Here is a 20,304-nt window from a genome sequence, read left to right on the forward strand (position 1 = left end):
TCAATAATTCTCTGGCTATTCTCAGAGAGCCACGTCAATGCCAGAGAGTATGGCATTTCACTTGGGCAAACTGGCAGAGACTGCAAGCTGCTATCTCACTCACTTCATGACTTGTCTCCAAAATCTGTCACTCCTGATATTAACTCAGCCTGGGAATTCTTCCACAAAAACCTGCTGAGGCAGTTGCCTTGAAACAACTTGCATTCTCTTCCTGGAAGGCAAATCTGACAGAAGGCAACCTCAGGTCATTCCACAAAGCCCATAACAAGTATGTGTCTAATCTCAGGAGAGCCATAAGACAACATCTAACCAACCTCAAGATTGAAATGTCAAACTTGTCTGATTCTGCAATTATACCTGAAGGCATCAGCGCATGTGTCCTAAAATCCTGCTCTGCTATTCTTGCACATCCTCTTCCTGCTCTGCTCACCCTATCATTTGCCCTCTTTCATCTTCTATCTGCTTGTGACTCATCCATCGTCACTTCATTACATAAACAAGGTGCAAACACTGATCACCTTAAATGCAAATCCATCAGCTTACTCCGAATCATAAGCAAAGTCATGGAACCATAAATCGCAGTTGACATCAAATCCCTCCTCTTCTCCAATTGTCTTACCTGAAATCATCAATTCGGATTCAGACCAGGTCACTCTACCTTGGCCATGCTGCTTCTACTCTCACACCAATGGATTGAAGCACTTACTGTCAGACATGAGAAAAGAACTGTGTTTCTGGACATATCTCGAGCATTCGATACAGTCTGACATCCCACCTTGCTCTCAAGATATGAGTAAAGAGGATTCCATGACCTTACTGATTGGAAGCTGATAGATCTCCATTTAAGGGGATCAGTTTTTGCACCTTTCATGTACTGCAGTGATGTTGGCTGATTTCACAGAAGATGAAAGATGACCTCGGGCGAATGATAGAGTAAAAAGGGCAGAATGAGGATGTGCAAGAGCAGCAGAGCAGGATTTTAATATAATGTGAGCTGATTCTGTCTGGTCTAGTATCAGAGTCAGAGTGAGTCAAGGGTTGACAGAAACTTCACCACCTCCTTAGGTACAAAACAAACTTTCTCTACTCTCATAGCCAACATGTTGCTCTGAACAGGATCATTTCATCTCCTCTCCCTGTCAAAGCTGGAGTGCCCCAACAATTCCAATTCCTAATCTTAATCAACAATCTCTCTCACACTCTGGAAAATCCCTCTTTATCGCTTGTTGAAGATACCACACTCAGCCGTAACATCCCTCATCCTACATATCTTGATAGCCGCTTCCCTCTCTTCCCTTTAGGCAGCAGCCTCTTCCCTTACTGCAGACCTTGACAGAATCACGAGCTGGTCGAACACTTGGAACATGTCTTTCTATCTTGCCAAATCACACACTCTGCCTCTGAAATAACAGTCTCGCAAACCCTTCCATTTACTTTCTTCACAATCCTCTTGAAGAGGTTCAGTCACTCAAACTTTTGGGCATCACGATCAGCCATGATGTTTCTCGGGAAAACCACAATTCTAACTTGTCCTGCAAAGCCAGTTGCCAACTGGGGATTGTGTGTCATGCAAAAGTCCTTCATTGGCACACCTGAACTGTTATCAACCTACAAGGAATTCATCCACAACTTGATGGAATACTGCACTCCCTTTTTGGGCTTATGCACCTACCTCAACACCTTGCTCAGGTTGATGCTGTGGAAACCAAAGCCGTTGAGATCAGTGGAATCTCCCGCAATGAAGCCGAGTCTCTGGGCCTATGACTTTTACATCGCAGACAGGTCAGTGGTCTCTCTATCTTCTACCTCCTCCTTTCTGGTTTTGCAGCCTCTGCTCTTTCCATGCTCTGCCCCCCTCCCCCTCCACACAAGTTTATGCAGGGTACACACAGTCTGCCAGCAACCCCATTCTGGTGAAACTCCCAAACTCCAGAATCACGGATCATCTACGCTCATTTGTTCCTCTTTTTTTCCACATCTGTGGAACCAACTTCTGCAGTCTCTTCAATCTCATTCTTCCCTCCAGGTCTTCAATACAGCTGTTCACTACCATCTTAGATCATCCCCCATTTAAAACCATTATCTTTTCTATCACCATGAACCCCAAGCCTATCTCTTTCCAAGTTTCCAGTTTTTTTCTTCCTGAAACCATCTTGTTCACCCTCTGTGTCCTCCCTCAAGGCCCTGTCACACCTTGACGATTTAGCCCGCGTATGAAAAATTTGGCTAAAACGATGGCACACATCAAATACGTTATGGGTAAGTTTGTATATGTTAAGAGCATGGTGGCATACGTCGTAGTACGCTGGCATACGTCGTAGTACGCTGGCATATGTTGTAGTACGCTGGCATACGTAGTAGTACGCCGAGTTGTTAGACAAATTTTCCATGTTTGAAATTTTTCGACGTATGCCAGCGTATGACTCACACGTTCCGCATAATGCTGGCCATAAGTTGTAGGCACGTTACGCGATCGTTGACACACGTCGACACACGTTACTTGTAAGTTACTCATAAGTCGAAACACGTCGAGGTAATGTTTAGCGTACCCGAAAGTTATTTATAACCTATGAGTAACGTGTTGTAGGCACGTTACGCGATCGTTGATGTGGTGTATTGGCATAGAGCGTTGAGGGGGCGTGGAGGAGTTGTGATAATAGTCATGTGTCTGCAATGCATATAGCTGTTCACGCCCGCTAGAGGCTCGCAGTAGTGTACATCCGGGGGCGCAATAAACAGAGTTACGACAACCCTCACGACTCTCCGTGTCTCACTGCTCCCCAGACATTGCATTGGCGACGAGGTTGTTTCGGATCAAGACGTGCAGAGTGCCCGTTTTCCTCGGCATTGACTTTGAGTCGTTGCCGGGACAATTGGATTGTCAGGCGCACAGAGCGCCGGGAGAATCAGTGCAGCTCGCGCGGTACGAGTTCGATCACCTGGCAAGGAGCCCAGGGGGGCGCATCGCGAGTTTCGCCGAGCGGGTGGAACATCTCGCCATTGCCTGCAAATTCACGTCGAGTGAACGGCAGGCCAGGCTCGAAGATCGTTTTATTTCTGCGTCGGCCGTCGCACAGACTCTGATAGATGTCCGAGCCCTCACTGCCCAGAGCATGACAGGTGATCCGGAGGTCCGCACGATGTACCAAGCGCCCACGACCGCACGCACAGTCTTCGGTGCGGGCCGTGGCCAAACGTTGCAACGCAGCCAGTCGGATGATGATCTGAACACTCATGGACATCTGCAGCCGGTACGAGGCAACCCCAGCAACACGGAGCGAGACCTGCGACCGGTACGAGGTGTTGTGCATGGCGTACGCTTTTACGTCCTGGGTCGAGACCTGCAGCCTGTGCGAGATTTTGTGGATGGAACGCCGATCGTGTTTCAAGTTGATACCGGGGCCGCGGTGTCGATCATGGGCGAACAGACCGCTCGTGAACTCCGCGGTCTTCACCCGGTCAGGACGACCCTCTCGCTGTGCACGTACACCGGCGAAGCGATTACGCCACTTGCTGTGACAGACATCTCGGTGATCTACCAAGGTTAAAGCGCCCTGCTCTCACTGTTTGTGGTACGAGGGGAGGAGCCGGCGCTTTTGGGCCGAGACTGGCTGACTCACCTCAGTCTAGACTGGATGGCGCCAGTCATTCACCTTGGACGTCCCGTGCCGAGCCGATTAGAGAGTCGGTGGGAGGAGGTTCCTCTTTCGGAGTTCGTACCTCCAGGTGCGCCTGTGTCTTCTTCAGGCCCCGTACCTCCGTTTGGGCCCGGGCCTCCCTCGAAACCCGTGGGTGAGGTCCCGGTGGCAGGGGCCGCAGCGATACAACATTGGTGTCCGTTCATTGCTTCCTGCGACTACGATATACGGTTCCGGAGCAACGGGGAGCATGCCAGCTGCAACGGGCTCTCGCGCTTGCATTGCGCAGAGGGTCCACCTTCGTCAGGATCAACCAACCGGGTTGATGTGTTGGCACTGGGCCAGGTCCAGGATGGGCCGGTCACCGCCAAGCAGGTCGCGGTGGAGTCGGCTCATGATACAGTGCACACCCATGTTGTTCAGGCGATTTCAACAGGGGATTGGAGCGAACCGGTCGCATTCAAGAAGTTCGTGGAACGCAACCATCGACGGTGTCCTCTTCGACGTTCAGATGAGGACCTGCATGCAAGTCGCCTCGATGTCGTGACAACCAAGAGGCTTTCTCGCAGCATGGTTCATTATTTGTTAATTGTTGAATGTTTGATTCTCGCGGCACGAGTGATTAAGCATGGCGTTATAAAAGCAAATGCCGACGGTCCGCATGTGAGCAAAATGTGTTTGATTGGGATCAATGCTTTCTTTGATGTGAAGCACTTGCGGACGATCGTTGCGAATAAAGAGGTCTTCCAGATCCTGGTCTTCGATGACAGTCCGCAGTTCGCTTCAGCCTCATGTGTTAGAATTATACTGTGGGAACGCGCTGTACGTAAAGAGAAGTTTGCAAAGAGAAGAGAAGACGCTGATCGTCTGTATGGACATGCGTTGAAGTCTCGGCTGGATTTGCTGCGACCTAAGGGGTCGGTGGCAGGGGCGGTGTTGCGCCCGGCGCTGGTGCGCGATTTTGGTGTGGGACAGCTGGTAATGGAGTCGGCTAATTGCCTGGTTCGGGTTGATGGCGGGGAGCCGGGGCAGGTTCGCTGTTCAGAGTCACCCCCACCCCTGGTTTCGCCAAGGTCAGACGTGGCGGGCGCCATGGAGCGCGAACCTCTGATCTCGCCAAGGTCATCCGCGCTTGCGCCCGCGGGGCTTGCAGACTCGGGGTGTTTACCTGATTCGGTCCTGTCTGAGGGAGACGAGCCAGCTTGTCTACCGGGGGCATTTGATGGTGCCAGGGGAGGTTCGCCTGGGGTGTCACCTCGACCTCGCCGGGAGGCGTGTAAGCATGGGCCGCCTGGGGGCGCTTCTGCTGCATAGTTATACTGTGCTCCCAAACTTCCCTCTTTATATCTTTAACACGGCCATTGTTATTGTGGTCTGCTGACACCATTGGCTTCGTCATGCAACTCAGTACTCGAGCACCCAGTCCACTGCATTTGGAATTCAACTCACTCGCACAAACACAGTATATGATGTGATGGGGATCGAAGAGTGTATTATGTGCCAGATTAAAACAACGGCATTATTGTTACGTGTTGTGCGGATGAAGCACGCTTTCCTTTTGAGCCGTCTCGTCGGGGTTTGATTCTCAGCCCGACCATCATCCCAGGGTTAGATCAAGTGACGTGGTACTTGGAGGATTTTACATGGTTGATGTCATTTTGTTCCTCTTTGCATTTTGTGTCGTAGTATTCTTTGCCAATTATGCTTGCCATTATAATAGTCATTTTATAATCATACTTTTAGGAGGGAGGAGTGTGGTGTATTGGCATAGAGCGTTGAGGGGGTGTGGAGGAGTTGTGATAATAGTCACGTGTCTGCAATGCATATAGCTGTTCACGCACGCTAGAGGCTCACAGTAGTGTACATCCGGACGCGCAATAAACAGAGTTACGACAACCCTCACGACTCTCCGTGCCTCACTAATTCCCGGACATTACAGTTGACACACGTCCACACACGTTACTTGTAAGTTACTCATAAGTCAAAACACGTCAAGGTAATGGTTTGCGTCAGTGTTCCAGACTCCCTGTTTTTTATTTTTTTTATTTTTTTCTTCGGTATGATGGTGATGTTGACACTTCGATATCTAGTGCGGATATAATCTCTATTATAATACCAAGCTTGCACACTGAAAACTCGGCTCGCCGTCACACGATCCCTATGAAATTGCTGTGGCACTTAGCGGATATGCCGACAATGTTTGGGAAGTGTTGGCGTTCCATAGTACCACTTGCATTTTGCACAATGCGTATTTTTGTCATTCCCCGTGTACGGTCTGTTTTCTGCTACCAGCTATGTTGCACTGCTATCCCGTGCATGTGCACGGGTATCGCTAGTATAATATAATTAATAGGCTGCCGCTAAACGATTTAAATCATAACCGCACTAGAAATCGAAGTGTCAACATCACCGTCATACCGAAGGAAAAAAAAAAACTCGGGAGTCTGGAACACTGACGCTAACCATTACTTTGACACATTTCGACTTATGAGTAACTTACAAGTAACGTGTGTGGACATTTGTCAACGATCGCGTAACGTGCCTACTGTTATGATGATATGCTAGGTGGTCATATTTTGGACCATTAGCTGTGTGTTAATCAGCTGTCAGGATTCTAACCTTGCTTGTAACTGTGCATTATTCAAACCTTGCTTTAAAATGTTGCTTTAAATGTTTCAGGCTACCAATGTTCCATGCACCCCACTGTTTTTGGACAGCGCCCAGCTGTTCCTGTTTCGTGGAAACTAAGCCCTGTTTCTTGGAAACTAAGCCCTTATCACCCTTCCTGTTGCTCTGTGGTGGTGTGCCCTTAGTGCGACCTTGGAGAGAACTGTGGAACTGTTCCTTCAGTGTATGCTGCCCACACATTCCTATTCTCAGTGATCACCAAAGCTTTGCCTTTGTTATCAGCAGGTGCTAGTGAAGGAGTGTAGGAAGCTTGGAAAGTTATTAGTTTGCAAGACTTGCATATCTGAGAGTTGTGTAGGTGGCTTGGAAACTGTGGTTGCATATCTGAGAATTGACCGATTCAACTTCCCCTAGGGCCCCGAGGGAGGGGGGAAAGAAGCCCACTGCCACATTTATTTCTTTTATTTCTTTGTTTCCTTATCCCTTAGCATACACTTTTAGTCCACACCCAGTTTTGCTTTTACACTTTTAGTCCACACCCAGTTTTGCTTTTGTGTGATTATATATATATATGTGATGGTTTTGAAGCATATTCTCAATGTGATTCAGGGGAGCCTGACTGAAGGGTCACTGAGTCACATTCCGCATGCGTGTGGTCTTCGGAAATAAAACGTGTAATTCGAGGATCCTCATCTGACTCTGTCATCTTACTCGGCCGAGTGGAGAGTCATAACAATTGGCGACGAGGATGGGATTCGACTGATGCTGGCGGTGTGGACGGTGGGACTCCACTTGGTGTACAGCGATCGCAAGGGATCAGCTAAAAGGTACGTGGCGATCGCACGTAGGGCACCTAAAATAGGGAGCCCCAGTTAGGCGAGCGCTGTACACTTGGTGGGTTGCGCCCTGCCGGACGCAGCTCCAGGATCTGCTCGAATCAAGAACTGTAACGGTAAACACATATGAGGTGATTCGAATGCGGTTTGTCTGAAGAGCACAAAGGGGAAGGGCTGTCAGGCAGTGTTTGTAGAGCCGGTAAGGGTCGAGGATAAAGGTATCCGTGTGAAATAAGGAGGAAACAGGTTGGAATCCTGTACCAAGAGAGGGAAGGTTAGAGGCCTTCATTGGGTTTGAGGCTATTAGGCGGCGGGTCGAAAGGGACCTCAGTCCCGGTGTAAAAGGAGAAACGATTTACAGCTATTAGGCGGCTGATTGAAAGGGACCTCAGTCCCGGTGTAAAAGGAGAAACGATTTACAGCTATTAGGCGGCTGATTGAAAGGGACCTCGGTCCCGGTGTAAAAGGAGAAACGATTTACAGCTATTAGGCGGTTGATAAGATAAGAACAAAAGAATGGGGAATAAATCTTCAAAGAATGAGAAGATACCAAAAGGAACAACATTGAAAGTCATCAGTGACAAATATGGAATCGATAACGTAAAGGGAATACAGGACTGGGTGAAGTGGACCGCGGGGAGAAAAGATCCCTTTCCGCTGACTGGATCCTTAGATCCAAAGATATTAAACACAGTGAGTAATGCGCTGATAGAGGGCAAAGCAGGAGGCCCGAAACAAAGTGGACCACACTGGAAAGCATTGGCCGCGTGGCTAATGGAGTCGCAAGTCGAGACAGAGCATAGGCGACTCGGACTAGAAGGGACTGTGAACCAACGAAAAATACAAGACGAGGAACGACAAGGGAGACTAAAACAGGCGCTAGACCAGCTCACGGAAGTTAAGACACAGGGAGAGGACAAACAGAGGGAACTAGACCAAGTGTTAGCGCAGCTGACGGAGGTCAAGATACAGAGTGAGGAGAGACAGGAGAAGTTGAAGCAGGCGTTAGCACAGATAGCAGAAATCAACGACGACGTGAACCAAAAGACGACAACCCGACTTGGGACAACAAAAGGAATTTACCCTGTCTTAGAAGGGGACAGAGTAAAAGGAGGGACCGACATTCACCAGTTCCCCATGATACAAGCAGCAGGGGGAGATTGGGTTTGGAGATCATGGACCCCACAAGACATTAGGGGAGTAAAAGCTAGCATGGAAGAATGTATAAAGAAAAACCCGAGAAGGGCCATTCAGATATTACACGACCAGATAAAAATGCAGGGGGCAACCAGGACAGACATAGGGTTTATCTGCACTGCTGTCCTGCCCAGTGCGGTTTGGAGCCGGCGTGCGGCAGCCTGGAGTGTAAAAATGGAAGGAGAAACAGATACCACCTTGAACCAACATTACCCGGAGGGAGCCGACCGGGAGGCACAGGCACTGTACAGGGGAAGAGTACAAACCCTGATGGAAGAACTTGCGGCGGAGATGGCCCCAAGGGTAATGGATTGGCAGGCAATACAGGATGTCACACAGAATCCCAAGGAATCACCTGGGGAGTACAAGGCACGACTGTATGAGCAGATCGAACTGCACTCAGGATTTATTAACATCGCACAGACGCCCCTCCATTTCCTGAACACTATGTTCGTAGATGGACTGTGTGACGAAGTAAGGCGAGAGGTGAAAGCGGACATGCCAGGGTGGAAAACGGCTGACGTAGATGCCGTGTTTGAAAGGGCAAGACAGGCTTGGCAGACTCTAAGAGAAGAGGAACGGAGGGGAAAGAAAGATACCAAAGCTCTAGTTGCAAGAAATCTTGAATTGAAAAGCCGTAAATATGAAGAGAGGGAAAGCAGGCCTCGCTGGGAAAATCCAGATTGGGAACCCCGGTATGAAGCCGAACGGGACCAGCGGAGACCTTGGAACCGAGAGAAGGAGCCGCAAAAACAGGGAGAATGCTTTAACTGCGGTCAATCCGGGCACTGGTTTCGGGACTGCCCGGCACCGCCTAAACAACGAGGCTGGGGCTCGCGGCCACCACAACAGCAAGAGAGACCAACGGCGCCCCCTAGAGAGTATGAGAGGAGAAGGGAGACAGTAGGAAGAAACTATTGACATGAGGACACCGTGGTGGCTCCGCAAAGGGAAACGCGGAATGTAAGGGAATTGACCACGACCTTAAACGTAGAGGGGAGACAAGTAACATTCCTGGTAGATACAGGGGCCACCCGGTCAACACTAAAACAAGGAGAGATAAAGAACCTGCCACTCTCAGGCGAGTCAGTGAGTGTGGTGGGGGTTTCGGGACGGAGAGAGGATATCCCGATTTCGGACAAATTACGAATTGAAGTAGGTCCCCTGCGGGGAGAACATGCATTTTTGGTAGCCAAACACACCCCGATGAATTTATTAGGAAGAGATTTGTTGTGCAGAATGGGATGTACCATAACATGCAAGCAAGACGGAGTTTTCATAGATGCTCCGCTGGCATTGCAAGAGGAAGTAATGACCCTCATGATGACCGAACTCGGACCGGTAGCCTATTGGTTGCGGGTTGTGTCACAAGAGGGGAGAGATAAACTGACTAGGGATTGGGAAAGTGCGAAAAGATTGCGGGACGTAGAGGAATGGTTGCGTGGCAACGACATTGAATTGAAAGAAGTGGAACTGCCTTTACACTGTACGGTCTATTATGACGAAACAGGGCAGGATTTTGATTACTCAGACAGAGTACATGAAGAGTTCGCTACCACACGCACTTTAATGACAACCACTTTGTGGATCGGAAAAGAGGGAGCGGCAATGGAGGTGGAGCTAACTAACAAGGAACGTGAGCTAATGAAGCACAGAGAAGGACTTACCCCGCACGTCTCAATGGCGGTCGGTAAAGGTCATAGTGCCGAAGAACTGGGAAGAATGTTGACCAGGTTGAGATGTGCCTCGGAACCACCAGGGAGGGATAGTGAAACCCAGAGCACTTTACAGGCCAGTCGACGGGGGGATGGATGGAAGGTATGCTTACCTGATCAGATTTTGTCATGTATGTTAGAAAGGCATGAGATGAACAGCGAAAGGCCACGCCGCCAGACCAACAGGGAAACGAGAACGGAAGAAAGACTACAGGAAGTACCTGTTGAATTATGGACACGACATCCGAATGACGTGGGCAGAGTGCTAGCCGCAACGCCCGTGTCTATCCAGATAAAGGAGGGGGTACCCCTGCCTCGAGTGGCTCAATACCCGTTGCGCAAAGAAGCAATAGAAGGGATCGCTCCGGTGATAGCATCATTACGCGACCAAGGGGTGATAATACCTACTAAGAGCCAATGTAACACACCAATCCTGCCGGTGGAGAAGCCCGGAGGAAACAAATGGAGGTTCGTACAAGATCTACGAGCAGTGAATAAGTGTGTGAAAGCGTCCTTTCCCGTGGTGCCACTCCCGGTTACGATACTGTCAGGGGTGCCGTCCACTGCGACGCATTTTTCCGTGGTAGACTTGTGCTCGGCGTTCTTTAGCATACCGCTAGCCAGAGTCGCAACACTTGTTTGCCTTCAGCTACGACGGACAACAATACACCTGGACTGTACTTCCGCAGGGGTTCTGCGATAGTCCAACGCTCTTCTCGCAGGCTCTGAAGGAGGACCTGGAGGACATAGAGCTCCCGGAAGGATCAGTCATGATACAATATGTGGACGACCTGTTGGTATGCTCGGACAATCAAACGAAATGTGAAACGGACACTGTAGCGCTGTTAACAGCTCTCGCCCGAAAGGGCCATAAAGTCAGCAAAGACAAATTACAGTTTTCGCAGCCAAGGGTGACGTATTTGGGACATATACTGGAACAGGGGCAGAGGAGCCTCGGAGCTGAACGGGTGGAGACAATCCTAGAGCACCCAAAACCCACTACATTGCGACAATTGCGGCGGTTCCTCGGGATGACGGGGTACTGCCGGCAGTGGATCCCTGATTATGCAGTTAGGGCGCGATCACTGTACGACATGGTAAAGGAGGCAGAGGGGGATAAGATCTCCTGGACGAATGGTGCGAACAAAGACTTTGAAACATTGAAGCAGGCCTTGTCAAAAGCACCAGCATTGGGGCTACCGAACTATGATCTTCCCTTCACCCTATTCGTCCATGAAAGAGGAGGGTTCGCCCAAGCGGTGCTGACGCAAGAACACGGAGGAAAGAATAGGCCGATTGCGTACTACAGTAGTCATTTGGACTCGGTCGCCGCCGCCTATCCTGGGTGCTTACGGGCAGTAGCAGCAACGCAATACGCAGTAACCGCAACAGCGACGCTGGTTTTGGGTTCTCCGCTGACCGTGAAGGTACCGCATGATGTGGCGGCGCTGATACGGCAAAATAAGACACAACATATATCAGCGGCACGAGCAGTTCAACATGATTTGGTGCTGTTGCAGGCAACTAATATAACGATCGAAAGATGTTCGCCACTGAACCCAGCCTCCCTAATGCCAGCGGGCGATGAGGGAGAGGCACATGTGTGTGAACGAGTGCTGGTGGAAGAGACAAAGGCTAGGCGTGACCTACAGGAAGCCCCGATCGAGAATGCAGAATTGGAACTGTTCATGGATGGAGCGGCGAGGAAGAACCGATGGGGAAAAACCATCGCTAGCTTTGCAGTATGCACCGCAAGCGCCACCTTGAGGAAACAATTGTTACCAAAGGGATTTTCAGCCCAACAAGCTGAGCTGGAAGCATTGATATGCGGGTGTGAGCTGGGTGCGGGTAAGACATTGAACATATACACAGATTCTAGGTATGCCTGGGGCATCTTACATGACTCCGCTGCCATTTGGGCCTTGCGTGGCTTTAAGACGTCCTCAGGGAAGGTTATCCGACACGGGGACCTGATCAAACGACTGATACGAGCAGCACAAGAGCCGCAACAGATTGCAGTGATTAAATGCAAAGCTCACACAGGAGGGACAGATGAAGTGTCAAAAGGCAATGAAAGAGCAGATTTAGCGGCAAAAGCAGTGCTCGATGAGGAGGAGGCGAACCCACAACCAACGACCGAACTTTACGTGGAGCAAATGGTAGACGGTCCACAAACGCAAGAACAGCTGAAGGACCTGCAGGTCTCCGCAACTATGGAAGAACAGGAATCATGGAGGGTGAAGGAGGGTGCAAAGCAAAACATACATGGAGTATGGGTGGATGAGCGAAATAGACCATTTGTACCCCGGATATTGCTACCATGGCTCGCCCTCACTGCACATGCGCAGGGCCATATGGGAATAAAAGGGGTGGCGGAAATTATTCGTCAAACCTGGAATGCCCCAGGTGTAACAACAGCAGCAACAGAGGTGGTTAGCAATTGTGCGACCTGTGGTAGACATAACAGGAAGTATGCCGCCAAGAAACGGGGAGCACACCCACCCCCATCCGGACCGTTTCAACACCTTCAGATGGATTTTATAAAAATGCCGGCATACAAACATAACCAATATGTGCTGGTAATTGTGGATATGTTTTCTAAGTGGGTAGAGGCCTTTGCCACGACCAATCAGGAAGCTGATACAGTGGCCAAACTACTTTTACAGGAAGTAATTCCGCGATTTGGGATTCCAACACGACTATCCTCGGACCAAGGAGGGTCTTTTACGGCAAAAGTAATGGGAAAAGTAGCCGAAGGCTTGGGTATCAACCAGAAACTGCATTGTCCGTACCACCCCCAGTCAGCAGGGGCAGTAGAAAGAGAGAACCAAACCCTAAAGCAGACGCTTTCCAAACTCTGCGAGGGCCAGTCAATGCCCTGGCCAGACGTGCTGCCGATAGCGCTCATGAAAATGCGGGCAACAAATAATGCCACAAGGGGGCTCTCGCCCCACGAAATAATAACAGGACGTCCTATACAGTTACCGGTCTCGGCTCCGCCAGATATGGGAGATTGGGATTTGGCATGTATGACTGACGGAATGATGAACTATTGCAGAACACTCACTGCTACCATTAGGGCTTTTCACTCACAGGTACAAGAAGCATTGCCGATACCTGCTGGAGACCCGTTACATGATTTCCAACCTGCTGAACGAGTTTGGGTGAAAGAGTTCCTGCGGAAGGACGCCCTGCAACCCAAGTGGACCGGGCCCTACACTGTACTTTTGACCACGCTCTCGGCCATCAAAGTGAGGGGTAAGAGTGCATGGATACACCACTCACACTGTAAACGAGCACCCAAGGAAGCCGCTGAAACTAGGGAACCTGAGGTGGTAACCCCAGCAGAGGTTCCGGCTGTGTCCGATTCAGTCTTTTACCGGGATAGTGAAGACGACGACGAGGGGGAAGACGTGATATCTCTACAGAGACCCCCTCCACCACCAAACCAAGACGGGGCTGGCCCAGCAGGACAGGGAGAGATAGGACAGGGAGACCCACTGCAAGCAGAGCCAGGTGCCCCGCCGGACCCGGGACCTGAAAACGTAGACAACAGGGATCCTGAAAGACCAGCGCTAGAACCAAACGCCCCGCCAGACGTGGAGCCGGAACCTGGACCAGGCACCCTGCCAAACGTGGAACAGGCAGGTTTAGGCGACAACAACATTGTAATACAGGAAACAGCGACAGGACCTTTGACGACACAACATGCAACTCCTGGTGCTAGCGCTGCTCCTGTGCGAGGGCGGCCTGTCACTAGGCAGCAAACCGACAGCCTTAGACCCCGAGAACCATACACGCCTCCTACACCTCGACCACGAAAGGGGAAACGGGAGTGAGTTAGCAACTTCTTTACAGCGTAGCAGGAGAGGGGTACCAAGAGAGGTGACAGCAAGCAAATATGCAAATTTTGGGACAACCCATAACTAGGAGTTAGACACAGTAAGAGTCTTTTCAGTTAACCGTACCCAACCTTTTTCGTCAATGATTCCACACCCATTAGACATAAAGGTACCGCTGCTCCGACCTCAACAACTCATAGAAATACCCTGCATCCTAGCAGATGGGTCTAGTGACCTGGTAGAACGACACAAGGAACTTACGGCCATTGTATGGTACTACGATATTGCGGGGCGGGTTCTCTTAGTAGCTCGACAAGTAAAGAAACAGAGAGGGCAAAAGGGATCCTACAACCGACAAGGATATGAATGGGGCCAGCATGCAAGTCTGATAACTAGAATTCCGCAAGTACCAGACGACACCCAGTTGGCATACTATTGCCGCGTTCTATTGAGCAACCAAACAGCATGGAGTAGTTGGATACACTTTGATGTACGCAGACAGGGGCCACCGACAAGGCCCCCGAATACCTTTGTAGCCCTAACCACAGAGATAGCAAACATTGAGAACCGGAGTGAGTGCTGGGTGTGCCTTAAACCACCATCTGGCCTCGTGACCGGACTTCCTCTTTTCGTATTACCATTAACCATCTTCAATCATGTAACCGGACCAGTAGAAGGGCTCGAAGCTAAGACCTCAGCCCGTGGCTATACACAACGGGTCTATGCAGGGAAGAATCCGAGTGCTAATGTAATGGTGGTGCCATCTCCCCTATGGGTAGAAAACACCAGGGGAGCGGTCTGTTTTACAGGACAGGGAGCAAACAGAATGGGAAAGTCAGAATGTGAGATTCAACTTCCCCTCCCGAAATCAACTGACCAGGAAGTCATCGCTGTTAACCCGGACACCCAGGTAGAGGAGCAAGTAACATTCACAATAAAAGCAGCCTTACACCATGACAACGGAATGATCCCGCCAAAAGGCATTCACTTGGTCTGCGGGGACAAGGCTTACCCCTACCTACCGAAAGGGTGGGAAGGGAGTTGTTATTTAGCTTCAGTATTTCCGGACAGCAGGATTAAGACCACTTTTTACCCTACCCCTGCACCACCACGGCATCGACGCAGCGCATCAGAGACAGGGGATCCAGAGGGATGGGCCGGTGTATCAGAGCGCTTAGGGGTGATCAAAGGCACCTGGTGGGAGAAGGCTCTTGGCTTTTTCATGCCACATGCCGGTACTACTATTAATAGCATTAGGTTAGATGAGCTTTCACAAGTTTTGGAATATTTAGGTAATGTAACCATGGCTTACTATACAGAATTAACAGAGATGTTGGTATCAATGCGCGCTATGGTAATGCAGAACAGAGTAGCTTTAGACATGCTTCTAGCAGAGCAAGGAGGGGTATGCGGGATGATTGAAGGAGAATGTTGCGTCTGGATCCCGGACCCAAAGGACATAACTAATCGTGCGGTGGCCCTAATTAAAAAGGTGGTGGAAGTTCTCACAAGCAATCGAGTGGAACGTGAGGAAGGTTATGCATGGTGGAAGTCGATCTTCCAGGGCTGGGGAGGTTGGTTGTTGCGACTAATAGGGTCAGTACTTTTAATCATTGTGGTGGTAATTTTTGGGGTGTTTCTAATCAAACTTCTCATTACCATTTGTTTGAAGAAGTGCTGCGCAGCGTCACCCCTCACCCAGGCCATTATAATAATTAACAGCGAACTCTCTGTTGAGGACGACTTGGCCAGTGAGGGGGAGGGGGACGACCAGGGCCTTCAGGGGGATGTCATACACGTGGACCTAGGCCAAGGTTTACAACCATTCCTCCTTGTTGAAGCAGATAACTAACCCAGGAGAGAGTGCGTGTCGTTTTGCCTTCCAGTGCAAGATGTGACTCCTGCGCTGGACGAGCTTACACCCGTGCCTTGAGTACTACTTTTGCTACTTGCTTATGTATAATTGTTTAAACAATAGTATTACCACTGCTGCTAACATAGAACAGTATTACATGTTAATATGGTGTGGACTTAGCATTGAATTCATACACTGCAGCTTAAACGGGAGGCATGTGGCAGTGGGTAGGACAAAAGGGGGAAGACAATGGTAACAGAAGCTAACCTGAACCACCGGCAGTTGGGGACTTCTCATTTGGAGAATGTTGATGGCTATCCACGGCATTCGTAAATCCCGTTTGGCAGGCGCGGGGGCCTAGGGGTAGCTGCTACAGGAACCAAATAGGGGTCCACTCGGTTGGTGAGTCTCAGGTGTGGCTGGGTATGGTCAAAATATGACCAAGGAGGGAAACTGTTATGATGATATGCTAGGTGGTCATATTTTGGACCATTAGCTGTGTGTTAATCAGCTGTCAGGATTCTAACCTTGCTTGTAACTGTGCATTATTCAAACCTTGCTTTAAAATGTTGCTTTAAATGTTTCAGGCTACCAATGTTCCATGCACCCCACTGTTTTTGGACAGCGCCCAGCTGTTCCTGTTTCTTGGAAACTAAGCCCTTATCACCCTTCCTGTTGCTCTGTGGTGGTGTGCCCTTAGTGCGACCTTGGAGAGAACTGTGGAACTGTTCCTTCAGTGTATGCTGCCCACACATTCCTATTCTCAGTGATCACCAAAGCTTTGCCTTTGTTATCAGCAGGTGCTAGTGAAGGAGTGTAGGAAGCTTGGAAAGTTATTAGTTTGCAAGACTTGCATATCTGAGAGTTGTGTAGGTGGCTTGGAAACTGTGGTTGCATATCTGAGAATTGACCGATTCAACTTCCCCTAGGGCCCCGAGGGAGGGGGGAAAGAAGCCCACTGCCACATTTATTTCTTTTATTTCTTTGTTTCCTTATCCCTTAGCATACACTTTTAGTCCACACCCAGTTTTGCTTTTACACTTTTAGTCCACACCCAGTTTTGCTTTTGTGTGATTATATATGTGATGGTTTTGAAGCATATTCTCAATGTGATTCAGGGGAGCCTGACTGAAGGGTCACTGAGTCACATCCCGCATGCGTGTGGTCTTCGGAAATAAAACGTGTAATTCGAGGATCCTCATCTGACTCTGTCATCTTACTCGGCCGAGTGGAGAGTCATAACACCTACAACTTATGGCCAGCGTATGCGGAACGTGTGTCATCCGCCGAGTTTGTCGATAAATTTTCAACATGCTGAAAATTTCTCGACATACTCGGCGTATGACGACGTATTCCAGCGTACTACGACGTATGCCAGCGTGCTCTTAACGTATACAAAACTTACCCATAACGTATTCGACGTGTGCCAGCTTGGTTCGGCAAATTTTTCATACGTCGGCATACGCTGGCTAAAACGTCAAGGTGTGACAGCGGCTTCACACTTTGATGTCTAGTGCAGTTATGATTTGAATCGTCGAGCCGCAGCCTTTTAATAGCCTACGCCACGTGATCGTAGGCGATACGCTGCCGCGCGCTATGCATAAGTTAGACTATCGTTGGGTATAGGTTGTGAACACCGACAACACGCTCAGCATTCGTTGGTATAAGTTATCTATATGTGATTAAAACGTTCTGTGTACGTTACTAATATGTTATGCATACGTCCAACACGTTATTATACGCCCAAAACTTAAAAAAACATCAATAGTTCAGTGTACGCCAGCGTTTTACATAAATTTTGAGACCTTGCCATACGCTGGCTAAAACGTCAAGGTGTGACAGCCCCTTTAGCCCTCATCCCTCTACACACCCCTTATTTTTCCAATTCTCCCTCTATTTTGTACCTCATCCCTGCTATTGGTGTGTTTCCCTCCCCTTCTTTCTTTCTACAGTTCCTTTTGGCCTTTTATATCCTGATTCATTCTATGTTGCCTTGCCAATGTATACAAAAACACGAGCCTCCACCATGTATGCAAAAACACAAGCTTCCATGAGCCTCGACATTGCATACAAAAACAAACAAACAAAAAAAATGCTCATAACTACTCGATCTTTTGGTCCCATGATTATGCCAACAAATTGATGAGCAGAATTATATTTAATACACCATATAAAAGTTGGCCCTTTACAGAAAATAACTTATATTTGAAGTCTTATTGTGTACAATATGAAACTGCTTCGAAAAAATTAGCTGTAATTGGCATGGCATGGCATGGCATATAATACAGCAAAGTATGGCATGATAAGTGGTTGGTGTATTACCAGCACAATCCCCTTCCTCCATGGTGAGAAGTTCATGCTGGCTTGATCTCAAGGTGGCCTTTCTGAGCACTGAGGATTTATAGGTGAAAACAGGAACAATGTGTGTCAGAGCAAGTGAGTACAGGAGGCATGAGGAGAAAAATGGGAAAGGGTGAGGGGTGGTGGGAAGTAGGGGGATAGGGGATTATGGCTAAGGGAGAGGCAAAGGAACCAATGCCAATTATTTTTAAACAAGTGTTCAAGTCAAGAAAAGCTGAATACAGGAAACTTGCATTATATTTATATTAACACTTGTTGGTCATCATGCTCTTGAAAATTACCTGATCTATAATTATTAGAGGCTCATCTCATGGAGATAAGAATGATTATAGATCAGAAAGAGTCCAAATGAGGCAACAATTGTGTCTTTCCTTTTCACCACGGGATCCCACGTCTTTTCCATTCATCCCGAGATCACACGTTTTTATCTTTCACCCCAGGATCTGGCCCCAAGCACTGATGCACCTGTATTGTCACCTTTGCCCATACAACTGCTGTCACTATGCCGCCCGTGTACATGGACATGGCCCTCTCTATGCTCAACTCTTACAGGGTAATTAATAATTTGGCTGGAAATAGGAAAGGATCTTAAATTGATTGCACAATATACAGCCAGGTTAACATCTGCAAATTTTTTCTTTTTTTTTTTTCAACACAACTCAAAGTTCATGGAAGAGCTGAATAACAGACAAGCATTGGCACAAGTCGAGATTTTGTCACTATTCAGTTCTGATTTCATGTGATGTGCAATCAAGATCACTGGGCAACATTACATTACAAACAGAGTTCATATCCATTCACCTTATTCCGCACAGTCTTGATAGAAAGGCTATGAGAAGGGTCTCCGTAACCCTTGCTTTGCATTTCTGAGCACAATCTACATTTCCTATGAGCGGCTATTCTGTCTGAATCTCAATATTCCCTAACGCTGAGGGCATGAGCAGCAAGCACATTTGATTGGTCGAGATGATGTAAAATGGTGTAACATTTTGTCCAAGTACTGCTGAACTGGAGGTTTTTGGAAGTGACAAGAAGGCTATTTGTGTTCCACAGTGTTCAATTATATAATTAAATTGAAATAAAATAAAGGTTTCAAAGGTTGCAGAAAACAACAACTTTTTTTGGTAGTTTATAGCCATAGATGCAGCATCTTTAACGCCACCTTATATAACACATTAAATTAGTTATTCCTGCCTGTTGTTTGCGGCCTTTAGGGTTCAGTTGTCTGGCATGTGTCCCGTGATAAAGACGGGCCTTGTCCATTTAGATGTGGAGAGGTTATGGACATCCTGTGAACATGTTCTCTCATGTCAAAAGTGGTGAGGGCGAGTGAGTGAATGGGTTGAGACAGTGCTTCTCATTTGCACCCACGAAGAGAGAAGACAACTGCCCCTGAGCTGTCCTGGCAACTGTCCATCCCTGAGCCATGACTGATTTGGACATCACTCAGTGATTGGTCTGTTTGCCCAAGGTGGGGAGAATCCCCAGTCCATGAATGGTGGACAACACAGAGCAGACACACCCCTCCCTCCTCTCGAGAGATAGTCACAGCAACTACATTATTCGCCTTATGTTGTCATTTATCACCCCTTTCAACTTTTATGTAAAGTCTTTCATGTAAATTTAATTCTGCATTCAATACTATTGGGCCCTCAAGTAAAACCATATGATTGTCTTTTGGCCAAATTACATGTATTGAGAAAGAACTAAATGCTTTTTAAAACTAGAAGGGCACTCGGTGGAGCACATACCTCCACCACGTAATGCCTGATCCATGAGAACATATCAGGCCCAATACATTTTTGAAGTATCATGTTATACAGTACAATATCGTTTTTCCTATCTCTCAATGGTGAAGAATCACTTAAAAAATTAAATAATTCTCGTATCCAGATCTGGATTCGGATCTTCACCAAAATCGAATCAATTCTTCGTTGTCACACACCCAACCTATCCACCAAGTTTAATGCGAATCCGTCCACAACTTTTTGAGATATCGTGCTATATATATATATATATATATATATATATATATATATATATATATATATATATATATATATATATATATATATATATATATATATATATAAATATATATATATATATATATATATTGTTGCGGATTCGCGCCCGCCGGCGTGCGAACGGCCACGTAACTCGAATCGCGGCACGTCGCCCACCGGACGGACAATCCAGTCGTGACCCTCTCGGACTAACGCCGGGAACTAG

The 20,304-nt window shown here is 48.2% G+C and overlaps 1 protein-coding gene across 6 annotated transcripts in view; it reads right to left on the bottom strand.

Annotated features, from left to right (window-relative positions):
• The window catches only part of LOC147015421 (voltage-dependent N-type calcium channel subunit alpha-1B-like), a 293,408-nt gene that overhangs the window by 192,754 nt on the left and 80,350 nt on the right, over positions 1-20,304 (bottom strand). For all 6 annotated transcript variants that reach the window (XM_085850152.1, XM_085850151.1, XM_085850153.1 and 3 more), the window contains one exon: positions 18,034-18,102. In XM_085850152.1, coding sequence (XP_085706278.1) covers positions 18,034-18,102 — 69 coding nt within the window. The remainder of the gene's footprint in view (positions 1-18,033; positions 18,103-20,304) is intronic.

This window comes from Eptatretus burgeri, chromosome 12 (assembly GCF_056783735.1).
Source record: "Eptatretus burgeri isolate ZD-2024b chromosome 12, Ebu_testis_v1, whole genome shotgun sequence".
In the NCBI taxonomy this organism is placed as follows: Eukaryota; Metazoa; Chordata; class Myxini; order Myxiniformes; family Myxinidae; genus Eptatretus; species Eptatretus burgeri.